This window comes from Pteropus vampyrus, unplaced genomic scaffold (genome assembly GCF_000151845.1).
Source record: "Pteropus vampyrus isolate Shadow unplaced genomic scaffold, Pvam_2.0 Scaffold580, whole genome shotgun sequence".
NCBI lineage: Eukaryota > Metazoa > Chordata > Mammalia > Chiroptera > Pteropodidae > Pteropus > Pteropus vampyrus.
This window is the reverse complement of record NW_011889361.1, coordinates 238,774-253,166: the sequence shown is the minus strand read 5'-3', so window position 1 is coordinate 253,166 and position 14,393 is coordinate 238,774. Positions and strand designations below refer to the sequence as shown.

At 34.5% G+C, this 14,393-nt stretch overlaps 1 protein-coding gene across 1 annotated transcript in view; it reads left to right on the top strand.

Annotated features, from left to right (window-relative positions):
* CFTR (cystic fibrosis transmembrane conductance regulator) overlaps positions 1-14,393 on the top strand; it is a 127,908-nt gene that overhangs the window by 26,849 nt on the left and 86,666 nt on the right. The window contains exons 9-11 of the mRNA XM_023525607.1: positions 691-849; positions 1,345-1,527; positions 4,084-4,275. Of these exons, the coding sequence (XP_023381375.1) occupies positions 691-849; positions 1,345-1,527; positions 4,084-4,275 (534 nt within the window). The remainder of the gene's footprint in view (positions 1-690; positions 850-1,344; positions 1,528-4,083; positions 4,276-14,393) is intronic.

Here is a 14,393-nt window from a genome sequence, read left to right as displayed (position 1 = left end):
ATTATTAATGATTTTTAGCCTCTTATAAAGTAATATTTAATTATTGAGAACACCTGTTGAATTTCTATTTCCTTATCATTTATATCTGCTGAGGAAAGGTAGGAGTTATGAAATCAATGTCCTATTTCTACACATTGCACAATATCTTAAATTGGTTTTATTTATATAAGTAACTTGATCACCAGGGCTTCACTTTACTTCACTTTTTAAGATATTTTATCTGCCTACAAAACTTGTCTGTAGAAAAGTGTATGGATCAGATTGATTTTATTTCTTTGCTTTTAGGAATTTCAAATGCCCTTCTAGATATGAAGAAAAAATAAGTTTGACTTTTTATTACGATTTTCAGATAACTGTTTTCCCGCTCTGATCCAAAAGTCCTCCGTTTCACTCTCCTTCCATCTAATACAATAAGTAGCATGCTTGAGCCCTTATGTGCCAGGTACTAGGATAAGCACTTTATATGTGTTGTCTCATGTAATTCTCGTAACATTCCTATGGCCTAAGCAATATTAAATTTCCATTTCGCTGATAAGGAAATGGAGACTGCAAACAGTGAAGGGCCGCAACTGGCTCATGCAACTGGCAAGGGCTGGAGCTGGATTTTGGCCCAAATGTCACAATCTACACCCCTTTCAGTGAACCGTTGACACCTGTCTGGCTGTATCCTTACCCTTCAATCTTTGATAGTCACCTATGAAACTCTGGACACTTCCTGATGACACTCAGGATAGTGGTGCTTGTAAAATCTCTGCCATCACGTCTGACTTCAACCTCCACATGAGCAACCCATCCAATGCTGTCCTTAGAACTTATATTTTACAGCGACTTCTTCACAAGCTGCATCTCGTAGTCATACACTGAGTTTTGTGAGCACCTAGAGTTGCTCCACTTTGGCAGTTGTGTCACACTCTGAAATCTCTTTCTCGGCCCAGAATTTCTTAACCTTTCAGCTCTCTCAGTCTCTTAATCTCATCTTTACTGTCATTCGATTTCATCAAGATTTCGAATCTCTTTAATTCTCCCTTTTTGACTCATCCTGGTTTAACTTTCTTTTATTCTAAAACCAATCATTTCAGTTCTCCCAGGAGAACTAACTCACTTTTCCTTGTGCCAAATCCTTTCCTGAAAAACATGCACTTTATCAGCTTTGGCTATAATTATAATTATTAAATGTTTCGAATCATGCCCCTGAATAATCAGGGGCTATATAATTATGTGCTATAATGTATGGACATTGATCATGTGCTTTTCATACTAATCTTACAAAAAATAAATAGCTATTGAAAATATCTGAAAAAGCTTTTTATTTTTCATTCATTCATTCATTCATTTGTTTTACAGGGGTTTGGGGAATTATTTGAGAACGCAAAACAAAACAAAAACAATAGAAATATTTCCAATGGTGATAATGGCCTCTTCTATAGTAACTTCTTACTTCTTGGTACTCCTGTCCTGAAAGATATCAATTTCAAGATAGAAAGAGGACAGTTGTTGGCAGTTGCTGGATCCACTGGAGCAGGCAAGGTAGCCTCTTTTATTTCTCATCAGCATGCATTTCTCCTTTCTTTTTCTAATTTGTCTGTAGTATAAGAAAGTATTTTGAAGAAATTCTTACATTGGTATTAGGAGAATGCTTAGATATAGTGTTTCTTATAAATTATTCCACTGATAAATCAATCCCAGTGATGTTTCCGCTAGCCTCTTATTTTTTCATGTTATTTCTAGTGACTCTTTCTTCTACATCTTTAAATTTTGCACAGCACTCAGCACAGCGTCTTGTGGATGGTGAGCATGAAATAACTTTATTGAACAAATGAGCCATCCAATTTTTCCAGTCTGTAGCACAGACATTTTTTCAGAAGTACTTCAGAAAATCATGGCTTAGGTTTTACCTTAGTAATATATATAAACAAAAGGTCCCCATTTTATTGACATTAGAAATTTGGAGAATGAGGAAAATTATTGAGTGGCATAGTTTTTTGAAAGAAATACATAGGTGGGCTAATTTATTCAGTGCTGGTCAGCTTCCCTGCCCTCCCCCTACCCCAATTTATTATAAACCAGGGATATTTGGAGATGCATCTGACAAAAATTAATGGATTAGAAAGCGAAAATAGCTAAAGGGTCAAACCTCATTGTCAGGAGAAGACTGTAGTGACCTTCAAATTCAGATAATGATGAAACACTTGTTCTCTTTAGGAAAAAAATTTAAAGGGCACGAAGTAGTTAAGTCAGAGATACAAATCAGAGTTACAAATTTATTTAATTGAACATCTTTGGGAAAATGTGTTTTTTTTTGTTCTAATCTATATTAAGCTTCTTTCATTTATGATACGTCCTTGAATTATTTTAATTAGGCAATATTGGTGTAAGAGTCTGCACCACTGATACCCTTTACTGAAGGCTGGCTTGTGGCTTCTCCTCCAGGGGATTTTCAGTTCTTCTGCTGTCCCCACTACAATTGAAGCAGTTCCGATGTCTTGCTGACAATACCTGACACCACATATCATCTATCCATGCCTTGCTCTGGTACTAAATTTTAGCTCGGTCTTATAATAACTGAGCATTAGATGTGTAGAATAAGTTATTAGTGCCTGCTTTTTCTTACTTTTAAAATAAAATACAGTGTCTACAATGTTTTGTTAACATTTTTATATTTACATATATCTATTCAATGTTTTTATTTAACTTCATATCTCTTGAAATACCAAAATATTGATAAATATGTAAATTACATATTTATTTAGATGCATATATGTATATAAACATATGTATGAGTGTGTATATATATATATATATATACATTTATGTATTTTTAACCTGGATAATCCGATTTATTTTACTGTTTTGGTCTATAAAGCTGTTTTATATAAATCTATCACTTCTTGTTTTAATTGTCATACAAAAGGATTCTGCATAGATATAAGGTATTTCAGATTTCTCCCATGCAATAAGAATTATAAAATTTACTGAAATAGATATCACAAAGATGTCTGTTATTTGACACTTTTTTCTTCTAATGTATTTTAGGTGCTACTATTATTTATTAAAATTTAATTGAAATTAAAAATTTTAGAAAATTAAAATGTATAAAAAGCCAAAGAAGTCCCATCTCATTTCTATCTCTCCTCTGCCTACTTTCTACTTTCTACCATTCCCTCCCCCAACTCAGGCAGCTACTCTTGTTAATTTTTTGAATATATACGTAAAGACACTATGAATAACCTTGCACATATGCCATTTAGCACATCTGCAGGAGTATCAGTAGGTTAGCTTCCTAGAAATGGTAAAGCATTGTATATTTGATGAACTTCCCTCCCTGAAGGTTGCACCAATTCAGGTATGTGCCATGCTGTCTGTATAACAGTACAAATTTCCCTACAGCATCACCAACAGGTGATATTATCTAATTTTTTATTTTTTTCTAGTTACATTGGGGGAAGTGGTAGTCAGATTCAGGATATCTTTCCAAGGAAGATATAACAGAATTTAGATAGATCAAACATGGCATGTGAGAAAAATGGAAGAATCACAAATAAGTCCTAGTTTTTAGACTGAGTAACTAGAAGGATGAAGATACCATTTACTGAGAATATTGTTGGACAAACAAGTTTTGGGTGGAGATTGATTTTGGAATATTAAGTTTAAAATGTCTATTTGATATCCAAATAGAGATGTTATTTGGATGTACAAGTCTGGTTTTAAGGAAGTGGGGGCTGGCAGTGTGAAGACATGGGGCTAGGTGAGATTACAATGGAGAGAGTGTTGGTAAGAAGAGAAAGGAGACAAGGTGTGAGCCCAAGGGCATTACAACTTCTAGAGGTTGAGGAGGTTTTTTTGCCTAGAGGTTATATTTATAATAATAACTTTATATTACATCCTTTGTCTTCTATTTCTTTAGTTCACTAGCAGTGTATCCAGAGCAGGAAGTGCTCAATAATTTTTGAATTGACCGAATTAGTATAGAATCTTTTAAAATCAGAATAGATACTTCTACTTAGGATGACATTTGGAGGCAAGTACATTCTTAGAGTGATTTGATCAAATGATTTAACTTAATAACAATGGTTTTATTTCTAGACTTCACTTCTGATGATGATTATGGGAGAACTGGAGCCTTCAGAGGGTAAAATTAAGCACAGTGGAAGAATTTCATTCTGCTCTCAGTTTTCATGGATCATGCCTGGCACCATTAAAGAAAACATTATCTTTGGTGTTTCCTATGATGAGTATAGATACAAGAGTGTCATCAAAGCATGCCAACTAGAAGAAGTAAGTAATTATGTCAAAACTTTATGATTTTGTGTATGAGACCTTCAAACTACCTAAATTATATTATTTAGATCATTATGGAAGCAGTCTGTCTACATATACTGTGGATAAAGTACTGTGACTAAGTCAATTAAGAAAATATATGACCCCTGCTTTGAGAAACTTGCAAAAACATAAAGAAGATATATTTTATTTTTTAAATAATAGACTTGTTTGGTTTAGAATAAAAACTCTATGGAATGTTGAGAATTTGTTTACTCATTAGTGAGACAAATGTCTTCAAGGGACATTTATATGACATGCATTTTTTAAAACATACTTCAAAATTCCATAAGAAGATTTTAATAATTTTAATAATACCATAGCCTAATGGAATGATTATTGACCTGCCAGTAGAGATTCAAAGATAAAATTGTGATTATATGTTATCCTTTGGTCTTTAACATATAACTATATAATTTCTGGTGACTATAATTCTCTGAAACATAGGCAAAATGAAATGATGCCGTTGACTCATTTTATAACAATATTGGGCAATGGATTAATTACCTGGAAATATATAAAGTATTTCAAGTGAAACCAGTATATGGATCTTGTGCTATTCTATATATAAATTGTATGATGGAGGGTTCAATAATTATTGATGTAAATGTTGGGGCACAGAATATATCATTATGAGTTTTATAAGCAGTATTGCCTGAATAGTGAACCTGATTCAAAATCACTATCTTTAATAAATGGCATTTGACACTAGTGGATTCCTTTAAGTCACCTTTAATTAAGAAAAAATTACAATGAGAATAAATGGAAACTTAAAATATAGTGCATGGAAAATAGAAGATGGTTAAAAGTGGAATAGATGGAAACTGCAATTTTTATGAAAGAGGACTGTGTGCTCATACAAATGGCTCATTCAGCTGTAGTTTTTTTAAGTTCCATTCTCTTATTTTTCGTATACCCTGAAAACATAATGAAAATAAAAGATATTCTGAAAAAATATTGGATTCACCTTGAAGAAGACAATCTTCATTCCTCAAAAGCCCTCTTCCAGGAATGGTATTTCACAACCTGAAGGCTGGAACACTGAGCACTCAGTAAATTTGTTATAAAAAAAAATATGAGTGTTTCCAGAGAACACAGATACTTGTCTAGGAGGGGACTAGGATGTAGGAGTGGTAGTGCCTTGCAAGATAAATCATGGACTTTCTCTATTTATTAGATGAAAGGTGTTGGGAAGTTTTTGATAGGCTTATTTTCTGCTTTGAATATAACTTTTCCCATAGAAATAATATTATAATGGTGGTTTGATTCCCCCAAATAAACCTATAAAAATATATTTAACCCAAATTTGGCATAGTTGTACTACTACTAATAAATTCAGAGCTAGAGGTCCCTCATTTATGGAATGAGTGTTTACTAACTTCTGAATATTGTGCTAAGTCCTGGGAATGCCAAGTTGAATAAGACACGATCCATCTTCTAAGGGCTCATGGTATAGTGACGTGTGTTTTAATGAATGTTTGTGTGGAATGTGAATTATATCTCGACAAAACTGTTAAAATAATGAAGGAAAGAAGATAAGAAGAACATATTATCCCTTTTTTCTGATTCCATGGATAGCCTTAAAATTATTTTTCAAGTGTATAATTCAGTGCTGTTTAGTATATTCATAGGGTTGTACAACTATCACCACATCTTCAACTCTTTTAGAAGAAACTCATTAGCAGTATATTTTTTTGTCTTCATATCTAACCCCCCCACCTAGCATTATGAAACTTTCTGTCTCTAAATTTTCTTATTTTGGATGTTTCATATAAATGAAATCATACAATACATGGTCTTTTGTGCCTAAATAATCTTCAAACAAGAATAAGGCAAGGAATCTTCATTTTAAAAACATTTATTGAGAATTGTTAAATTTCATGAAAATATAAATAGAACAAGATCCATGTAATTCAGATGTTTATGGACCAATAAGAAACAGAAATATATCAAAAACAATGTAATTGATACTCCAGTAAAAAAGAAAGGCATTTCTATAGGAATGAAAGGAGGAAGCATGAGAATCAATCTGCGTCTGCCTAATGTAAGGAATAATTTCCAGAGGAGTCACAAGGCTAATCCTCCGATGGAATGATTCACTGTGGAATTCCAGTGGTGACAAGAGTGAAACTTATGGCCTTATAGGAATTTTTGATTAAGAGCAGTAGAGCTGCCAATAAAGTTAAGAAAAAATTAGGTTGATGTGAAGAAGTGGGAGATTGATGAGAAAATGGTAACTGAGTCGTTGAGAAATAAGTAAATGAGATAAATGTAAGGTGCCTAACACAGCATCTGGTGCAGATTAGCTATTCAGTAACTATTAAGTCATTTCTACTTTCTTTTGAGGTGGTAAATACTATTAGAGAGCATGATGTAAGATAATGTGTATGAGAGTCAGTTCTTGTTAGTAAGCAACTACTGCGGAAGTAAGGGGGAGGTTGGTGTTAATAAATGAGAATCAAGAAACCAAAGAATCATGAAAAATCGTCAGTATGAATTTTGATGTTGACAAAATAGTTATAAGAGAAAATTATAAAACTGTTCACTTATAAGTATGGTAGTTGGTGTTTGTGACCTAGTCAACAAATGTTGGAATATTCTGTGGAAGAAAACAGATGGCATAAGACCCTGAGAGTTTGGAACAAAGGCACATTGGTTCCATACTCCAAAAGTGGCAATGGGGTTGGGAGGTGATTCCAGTTTCTATGTCCTTTTCAGACCCTATAACATATGACTGCCTCATGCCAGACACTGTTCACTGTAGTGGGGACAAGGGGAGTACAAAACAAAAGCTTTATTATTCCTTCACTCAAAGAACTTATAGGTTGGTTGGGGTAGAATATATGTAAGGAACTTATAGGTTGGTTGGGGTAGAATATAATATAGCAAGTGTTTGAATAGAGGTACTTTCAAAGCACCTGGAAGTCGAGTCGAAGGCTTTTAGCCTAGAGAGTTCAGGGAAGCTTTCTCCAAAAATGGACACCTTGAAAGATGAGTAAAAATGGGAAGGAAGGACATTCAGGTCTGAGTGAAGAAATGAGACGTGAAACTCTTGGTTAGTACAGGGAACCAACAAGCATCTTGATAGAACCACAGTGTGGCTGGAAGACAGTGAATGGGGAGGAATGAAGCTGGAGGGAGCCTTGTGTACCAGATTCAGGAATTTGGTCTTGGAGAATTTTAATTAGCTTTGTACTTTAGATATATCACTTTGGCTGTGATATGAGGAGCAGAATTAAGGTGGACATAATTCAGAGCTTTGTGAGCTAGAAGAAAGAACATAGATTTTGAAATCTGACAGAGCTGGGTTACTAAAGAAAGTTACTTAACCTTGCTGAATACTGAATTTTATCTTCTGCAATATGAGGATCGTATTCCCTACTATATTAGGGTTTTCTGTATGCTTCTGGCACATGGAAAGTATTTAATAAAACAGCTATCATCTTCATCACATTATTATTATTATTATTAGCAATAGTAGTAGTAGTACTATTTGCTATTCTGATTAGGAGAAGGGAGACTAATAGGAAGCTATTTTAGTAATAGGTCTTGATGGACAAGTAGAATCAAAAATTAAGCAGAGGAATTATGAGAATATAAGGAATTTTATATTTATGTACTTAATATTTGCATTTATTAGGAAGGGCATTAGGAAAAATGAGCATTCAGGAAAGAATTTTTTTCTCAAGAAATTAGAACAGAAGAGAAATTGGTTTAGAATTAAGGATTTCTTGTACAGCAGCAGTCAGAAAGAGGGACAGGTAGAAATGCTATGAGTTTAGGAAATAAGGACATGGGGATGAATTACATAGAACTGAGACATCTCATCAAGGCAGAAGGATCAGAGGTCTCACTAACAAAGTGCCAGTGGAGGACACCACCAGACGGGTTTTAATAAAAATTGTTAATAACAGTGATGACTTCTACTTTTTTTAATGTACAATTTACTCTTCTTCTTTTCCTAAAAATATCAGATAAAACAGTCAGCTTTCCATTTCTAACTATTTCTGAGTCCCTGCTCTTTTTTGTCCTGCTGAACTTTGCAACTGATTTAGGCCTTTCTAGTCATCTTATGAAGGCAAAGACATCCAGCATCTTCTAAATTCCTTGTACTTTAAATTGGCAAATGTAGTGAGTACGTTGAGTGCATTAGCATATGTTGTTCTCTTTGCTGAATGTTTCCTATATGTTGTTATGTAACAAACTACATGTTAAATTCCTTGAGAATAGCAATTCTAAAAAAATTATTTTGGTATATTCCACCAAACACATTGATATGCAGAAGGATAAATTCTTACTGGATGACTGTTTCAGAAATATTTTGAAGTAGGCATGTTGGTTGCAAGAATTTTGCTCAGAAAACACTCTCAATCTATTTTCATTTTGACTGCCAAAGTTGATCTGTTTCTTAATGTACTACATCTAGACTCGGAACTAAAGATGAGCATGAAATATTTTCTCCCTCATTTTTGTGTTTTTACTCAGCTCTAATATATACAAAGCACTCGCGTATGTAATGATGTCACAGGAGTAGGCAGGTAGGTGTAAATTTGCTTAGATAGGAAAAAGCATGAACAACATATTTCACACAGTTTTCTGATTTCAGTTTGTTGAAAACTCTTCACTCAGTGGGATAGCTTAAAGACGTTATCACAAGGAAGGGCATGGAGAGAGTTTTATGCTGATAGAATAACTTGTAATGTACAGACACAAATGAGTAAAAAAATGTTCAGATTCTTCATCTTCAGGCCTCCTCTTTTAAGAACATCTCCATGTCTTATATATCTTACTTTGGATCTAGATTATAGCAGAATGGACTTCTAGGAAAATTGATAATTATTTTTTAAATACCATTTTGTATCCCTGTGCCCAATAACTTACCCTCCCATTTTTTCTTTCCATGTACCTAAACTACCTAAATGTTTGTAATTTTTGTATCTAGCGTGGGAGACTTTGCTAGCTTAAAAGGAGGAATCAATATATTTGGGCTCTCATTAACTTACTTATCTCTTAAGGGGATTATAATCATATTTCGTTATTAAAAGAGTGACATGCCTCACTGTTCTCTTGCCTTTTTTAATTCCTAGAAGACCACCTAATTTGCACTTCACCAATACTTTATCTTACCACACAGGCCCGCAGCTGACAGCATGCGAATTCTAGGCAGGCCAGTGTTTGGGGAACGAGTAATTGGACTGTCCTTATTCAGTGACTCATTCTTTTGTAGAAGTACTTGGGTTTGGAGAAGTAATTTGCTTTATAATAGTGCATGGTGGAAGGTGGGGTGGGGGATGTGAGCCAGGGGCTTAAGATATGTAATTGGTTTCCACAAAGTCATTGAGATCCTTTTGTGTAACCGCAAGATGGTTACACTAAGTATTTGTCACGACAGCTGTTACATATGCATTGTAATAAAACTATTTACTGTGTAAGTCGAAAAAGTAAAATCTGTTTGTGTTGTCTATTTCACCACTACTTGGCAGTTTTCATATTTAAGTCACTGGAAGAAAAAAATTGGGAGATAAGTTGGCAAGAAGTTACTAAAAGAAAAATCTTGGAAGGGAAATTGGCAAGAAGTATGAAAAACTTGTGAGGGAAGTAAGCAAAGAAATGAGTTAAGGACTGTTATGGAAAACAAATTCCATCATGCAGATACCACACAGTAATTAAATTAAAGTCTGACCTCTGGATTTTCAGATCTGGCCCAAACTAACCTGCACTAAATAGAGGCTTAACCTTTGGATGATCAATCCACCATCGCAGGAGAATTCAGGAATGTTTAGTTGGGAGGTTGGTAAATTCCTATAAGTGCCATAGGAATTAACGTTTGCCTTCAGCAGTACCCAAGATATAATGGACCTCTAAAACAGATATTTGAAACACATTGAACTATGTCCCTTAAACCAGAAGAAACCACACTAAGTGACTGTACCTGGCACCACCTGTAATTTTTTACCAATAGGTAATTAAGTAAGTTTGAAAGCACTGCCATTTATTTACTGTAATATGAAACAAGTATATTTATTTTATAAAAGTATTGAACTGGAACCAAACAGAAATGGCATAGCATTTCCTGAATGAAATTGTTACTTCACTTCATTTGAGGCCTGGAACTTAAAAATAAATACTAGCTAGCCTCTATTGAGAGAGCACATGTCAGCACTGCTGTGCTAAGTACTTTGCACACATTGGTGCATTGAATTCTCACTTTCTAGTTATCTAGTGACAACTTTGCCTAGAGTTTGCAGGAAAAAGGAAAATGTGCTGAATTCTAAAAGTGTGAACTAAAGGTGTGAAATGGAGCTAATCATAGAGTTCTTACATCTCTAAAACTAAAATCACCACCCTAAGACTGTCCTTAGTAAGATTTGGGCATGTCAACAGTAGTATAAAAATTTAATTAGAATGATCTGGGACCCAGCTATGTCATGGATAATGAAATTAAGATGTTTGACTTCAGCCTTCATATTTAAAAACAAACAAACAAGAATCATTAAGTTTTCCAAAGGTAAAAGCCATGCTTTATCATTACATATATGCATGATTTTTCATCCCTCCTGAAGAATGGGGATTCTAGACCCTGTACTCTTGGACTGTTCCATTTTTGTAGCAGTGGCTAACTAAACAAGATCAAGAGAAGATTTTTATACTTCTGTTTTAATAGAACCTTAGATCTTCAATAGAACCTCAAAACTTAATAATGTTATAAAGACCTTTCCAGGAAGACGTACTTTGTTATTCTAAAAATTCTGGGTGTAAGTGTTCTCTAGACAAAGTAGCCCTTAAAATAGTGTTATCATTAATATGTTGCAGAACCAAGTCTATAATACCTAATTTTTATTTAGAAGGTTTAGTTACTCTTGATTCAAATTTAATAAATTTAAAAATTGATGCCAACAGATATTTATTAAGTTCCTACTATGGACACAGTGCTGTGTTAGGCACTCTGTGTGCTGTCTGCAAATAAAAGAAAGGTCCCTGTCTGCAATGAATTTCTGACTTACAGATATATTTGGTTAAAAGGCATATGAATATATTCATTTAATAAATGTTTGTGAGCGCAAACATTGAACTAGGGACTGCACCAAACTCTGGGAATTATTGATAAACAAGACAAAATCCCTGTCCTCAAGGAGCTTTCATTCTAGTGGGGATGAACAAGTAAAATAGTGCAGTCCGATAAGTTCTATGATATTGATTAATATAGGATTCTTATAAGAGTACAGAGAAGTAGCACTTAATCTGGCCTTAGAAGGTCAGGCAAGGTAACCCTGGAGGGAGTGACATCTAAGGTGAGAGATGATGGATGAGTAGGAGTCATTTGAGTGAAGAACAGGAAGAACATTCCAGAAGGAGAACAGAATGTATAAGGCTTGGAGCCAAAAGAGAACACTGTATATTTGAGGAGCTACATTCAGTTCCATGTGGCTGGGGTGGAGATGAAATGAGTCTGTAGCTGAGAGACAGCATTGTACTTTTGGGGGAGCTTGAGGTAGTGCAGGAAGGCTGGGGTCTGGAAAGGAAGGGGTGTATGGTGAGAGCTGAACTAGGAGGACAGTAAGATCATAGTTTCTGTCTCCCTACTTGCCAGCAATGAAAAAAAAAATAGTCAAAAGATGCAGAAAGGCAGAAGTGCTCCACTTCACTCCCATGTTTCACATAACTGGTGAAATTGAATCCTCATACAGTGTTCTAGCCACAGCGGAGTCAGAGAAATGTGCTAAGTGGGAGCCCAGGAAATACCCTAGGAAGAGAGCAAATGGGTCCTCAGTAGCTTTTCTTTATTGGGGAAGTGCCATAATCAAACTCTATTTTGGGTACATTCATCTAGTGCAAACTGGAGTGGGATAACGGAGGTGTTGTGGTTAGAAGTTCATGAAATAGTCACACTTTAAAGAATAAGAGGTGAAAGTTTAAGAGACTTGTTTAAGATCACATGTCTCACAATTGATGGGACCAGTGAAAGAGTCCAAATCTTTCTACTCTTTATCTTTTTTGCTATATACTTAGAGTTGTTGCCTATTAGAAAAGAAACTAATGACTAGACAGACTCTAATGACTTATTCATTGAACATTGCTGACTTTAAGTTAAAACTTCAGGCTAGTTAATCTTACTATGATTGTAAGTGTTATTTAAACCATCAAGGTAATAATATGCTATTTATAGAGCAGAAGATAACAAAGACTTGCGAACTAATGACACTGAGAATTCTATGACAGTTTTGAAAAGTATTTGCAGAATATTTCTTTTCATGTAAATAGTATATCAAGCTACCACAATCCTAAATAAATATATCTTAGAGAAGCCATTTATATAACATACGTAAAATTTAAATAAGTCAGGAAATTTATTCTAAGATCTCCCAGATTTTCTTTTCCTTTTTCTGTCCTCTTGCGGCAGAATCTCTTCTTCAGGCCTCATAACCTCAAATTTAAAATAAGGAAGTTCAAGTGGGTGGGCAGTCAGCACAGGGGAGGACCACTCAGGGCATGTTGAGAAGCCGGTGTTCCAAAGTCAGCTCTTGCAGGACATAAGGTAATGTGTGAATGAGTGTCAAAGCCCCTCTCCTAAGGAACTGAATTGCAAAGCAGGAAAAGTAGTTATGAAGGGCCTGGGGATATGTTAGGAACTCCAGAACAAGATCAACTACAAGATAACTCAGTATGTGCCAAGGGGAGTACTGAGAACAAAGCGCTTTTTCACGGATTGGATTTCTCCCAGCATCTTGGGTGGGTGGACCTAGAAGAGATAGTTAAGGAATTAGTAGCTTCCTAAATGCCAATTCTTTGACTGACTGAATCAAAATCATCTAGTGAGCTTTTAAAAACTAGGATTTTTTAATGGTTATTTCAGAGAATTTAAAATCTGGAGTCCAGAAATCCATAGTTGAATGAGTGTAATGTCAAGCCAGAATAGATAAGTAAGATTCTTCTTTTTTTCAAGTTTTTTTGAGTTTCGTTCTTTGGGAACATTTACCCAAATCCACCTTAAATTATTGCATTTACAGTTCTTCCTTTAGAAATGCTTAATTTAGTTTTCACGTACAAATAGAGACCTACATACATACAGAAATAAACACTAAAGAGGCATAGGGATATTAACAGAATAATGTACTCACAAGTTCATATGTAAAACCATATGTTTGTGTGTATATATATGAACATTAAACAGTAGTTTAATATTGGCACTAAAAGTATTAAATCATTATAATAGTGCTTTTTGTACTTTTGTTGGGTCCTATAAAACTATATTGGAATTTAAGCTTTCTGCTAAAAGTTTTGTCAGTACCACAGTTCAGTGAAGGAACTCAGAGCTTTAATTTTTCAAGTTGACAATAAGTTCTCACTTCTTATGCTTTCTAGCAAGGATTAATCTTTAATCAATATTTCTGTGTACAGCTATTTATAATCAAGTTTGACTTAGGTCAGCAAGTTATCTTTCCTAATAAACAGAACTCGAATTTTTAATTTATGAATTCATTCATGTATCTTTTCTGCTGTAGAAATTAACCTCTGTTGATATATATCATAAAGATGTACACAGAACTTTCAAGATAATATATCCACATTTACAACAGCTAAGTGCAAAAAATGGTTAATTCATTCTTTCTCTCTCTTTCCAGTATTCTCTTGGTTTTCTCATATTCTCTCCTTTCTTTCCTTTTTTCTCCCTACCCCCTTCCCTCTGTTACAGCAATACGTCTTTTCTCTTCCCTCCTTCTTGGCCATTTTCCTTGTGCATAAAGCACAATACAAGTGTTTAGTAATTATTAAACTTAATAACAATGGCTCTAACTGTCCATTGACCCACTGTTAAAAATATGCTTTATTCAATGGCATTACTTCTAAAGTTCACCTCTCCTCAGCCCAAACGTCTTACTCTCCTCTCTTACCACAGGCAGCTGTATTGTCAAGGTTGTCCTAAAGAGTGATAAGGCAGCCATAAAACAAGGTTTATGGTATTTTCCTATCTACAAAGTCACAGAAAGCTCAAATGTAATCGACAAATATTGCAAAATCACACAGAACCATTAAATGTAACACTCCACCCTTTAAAGTTCTCTCAACGTAATAGT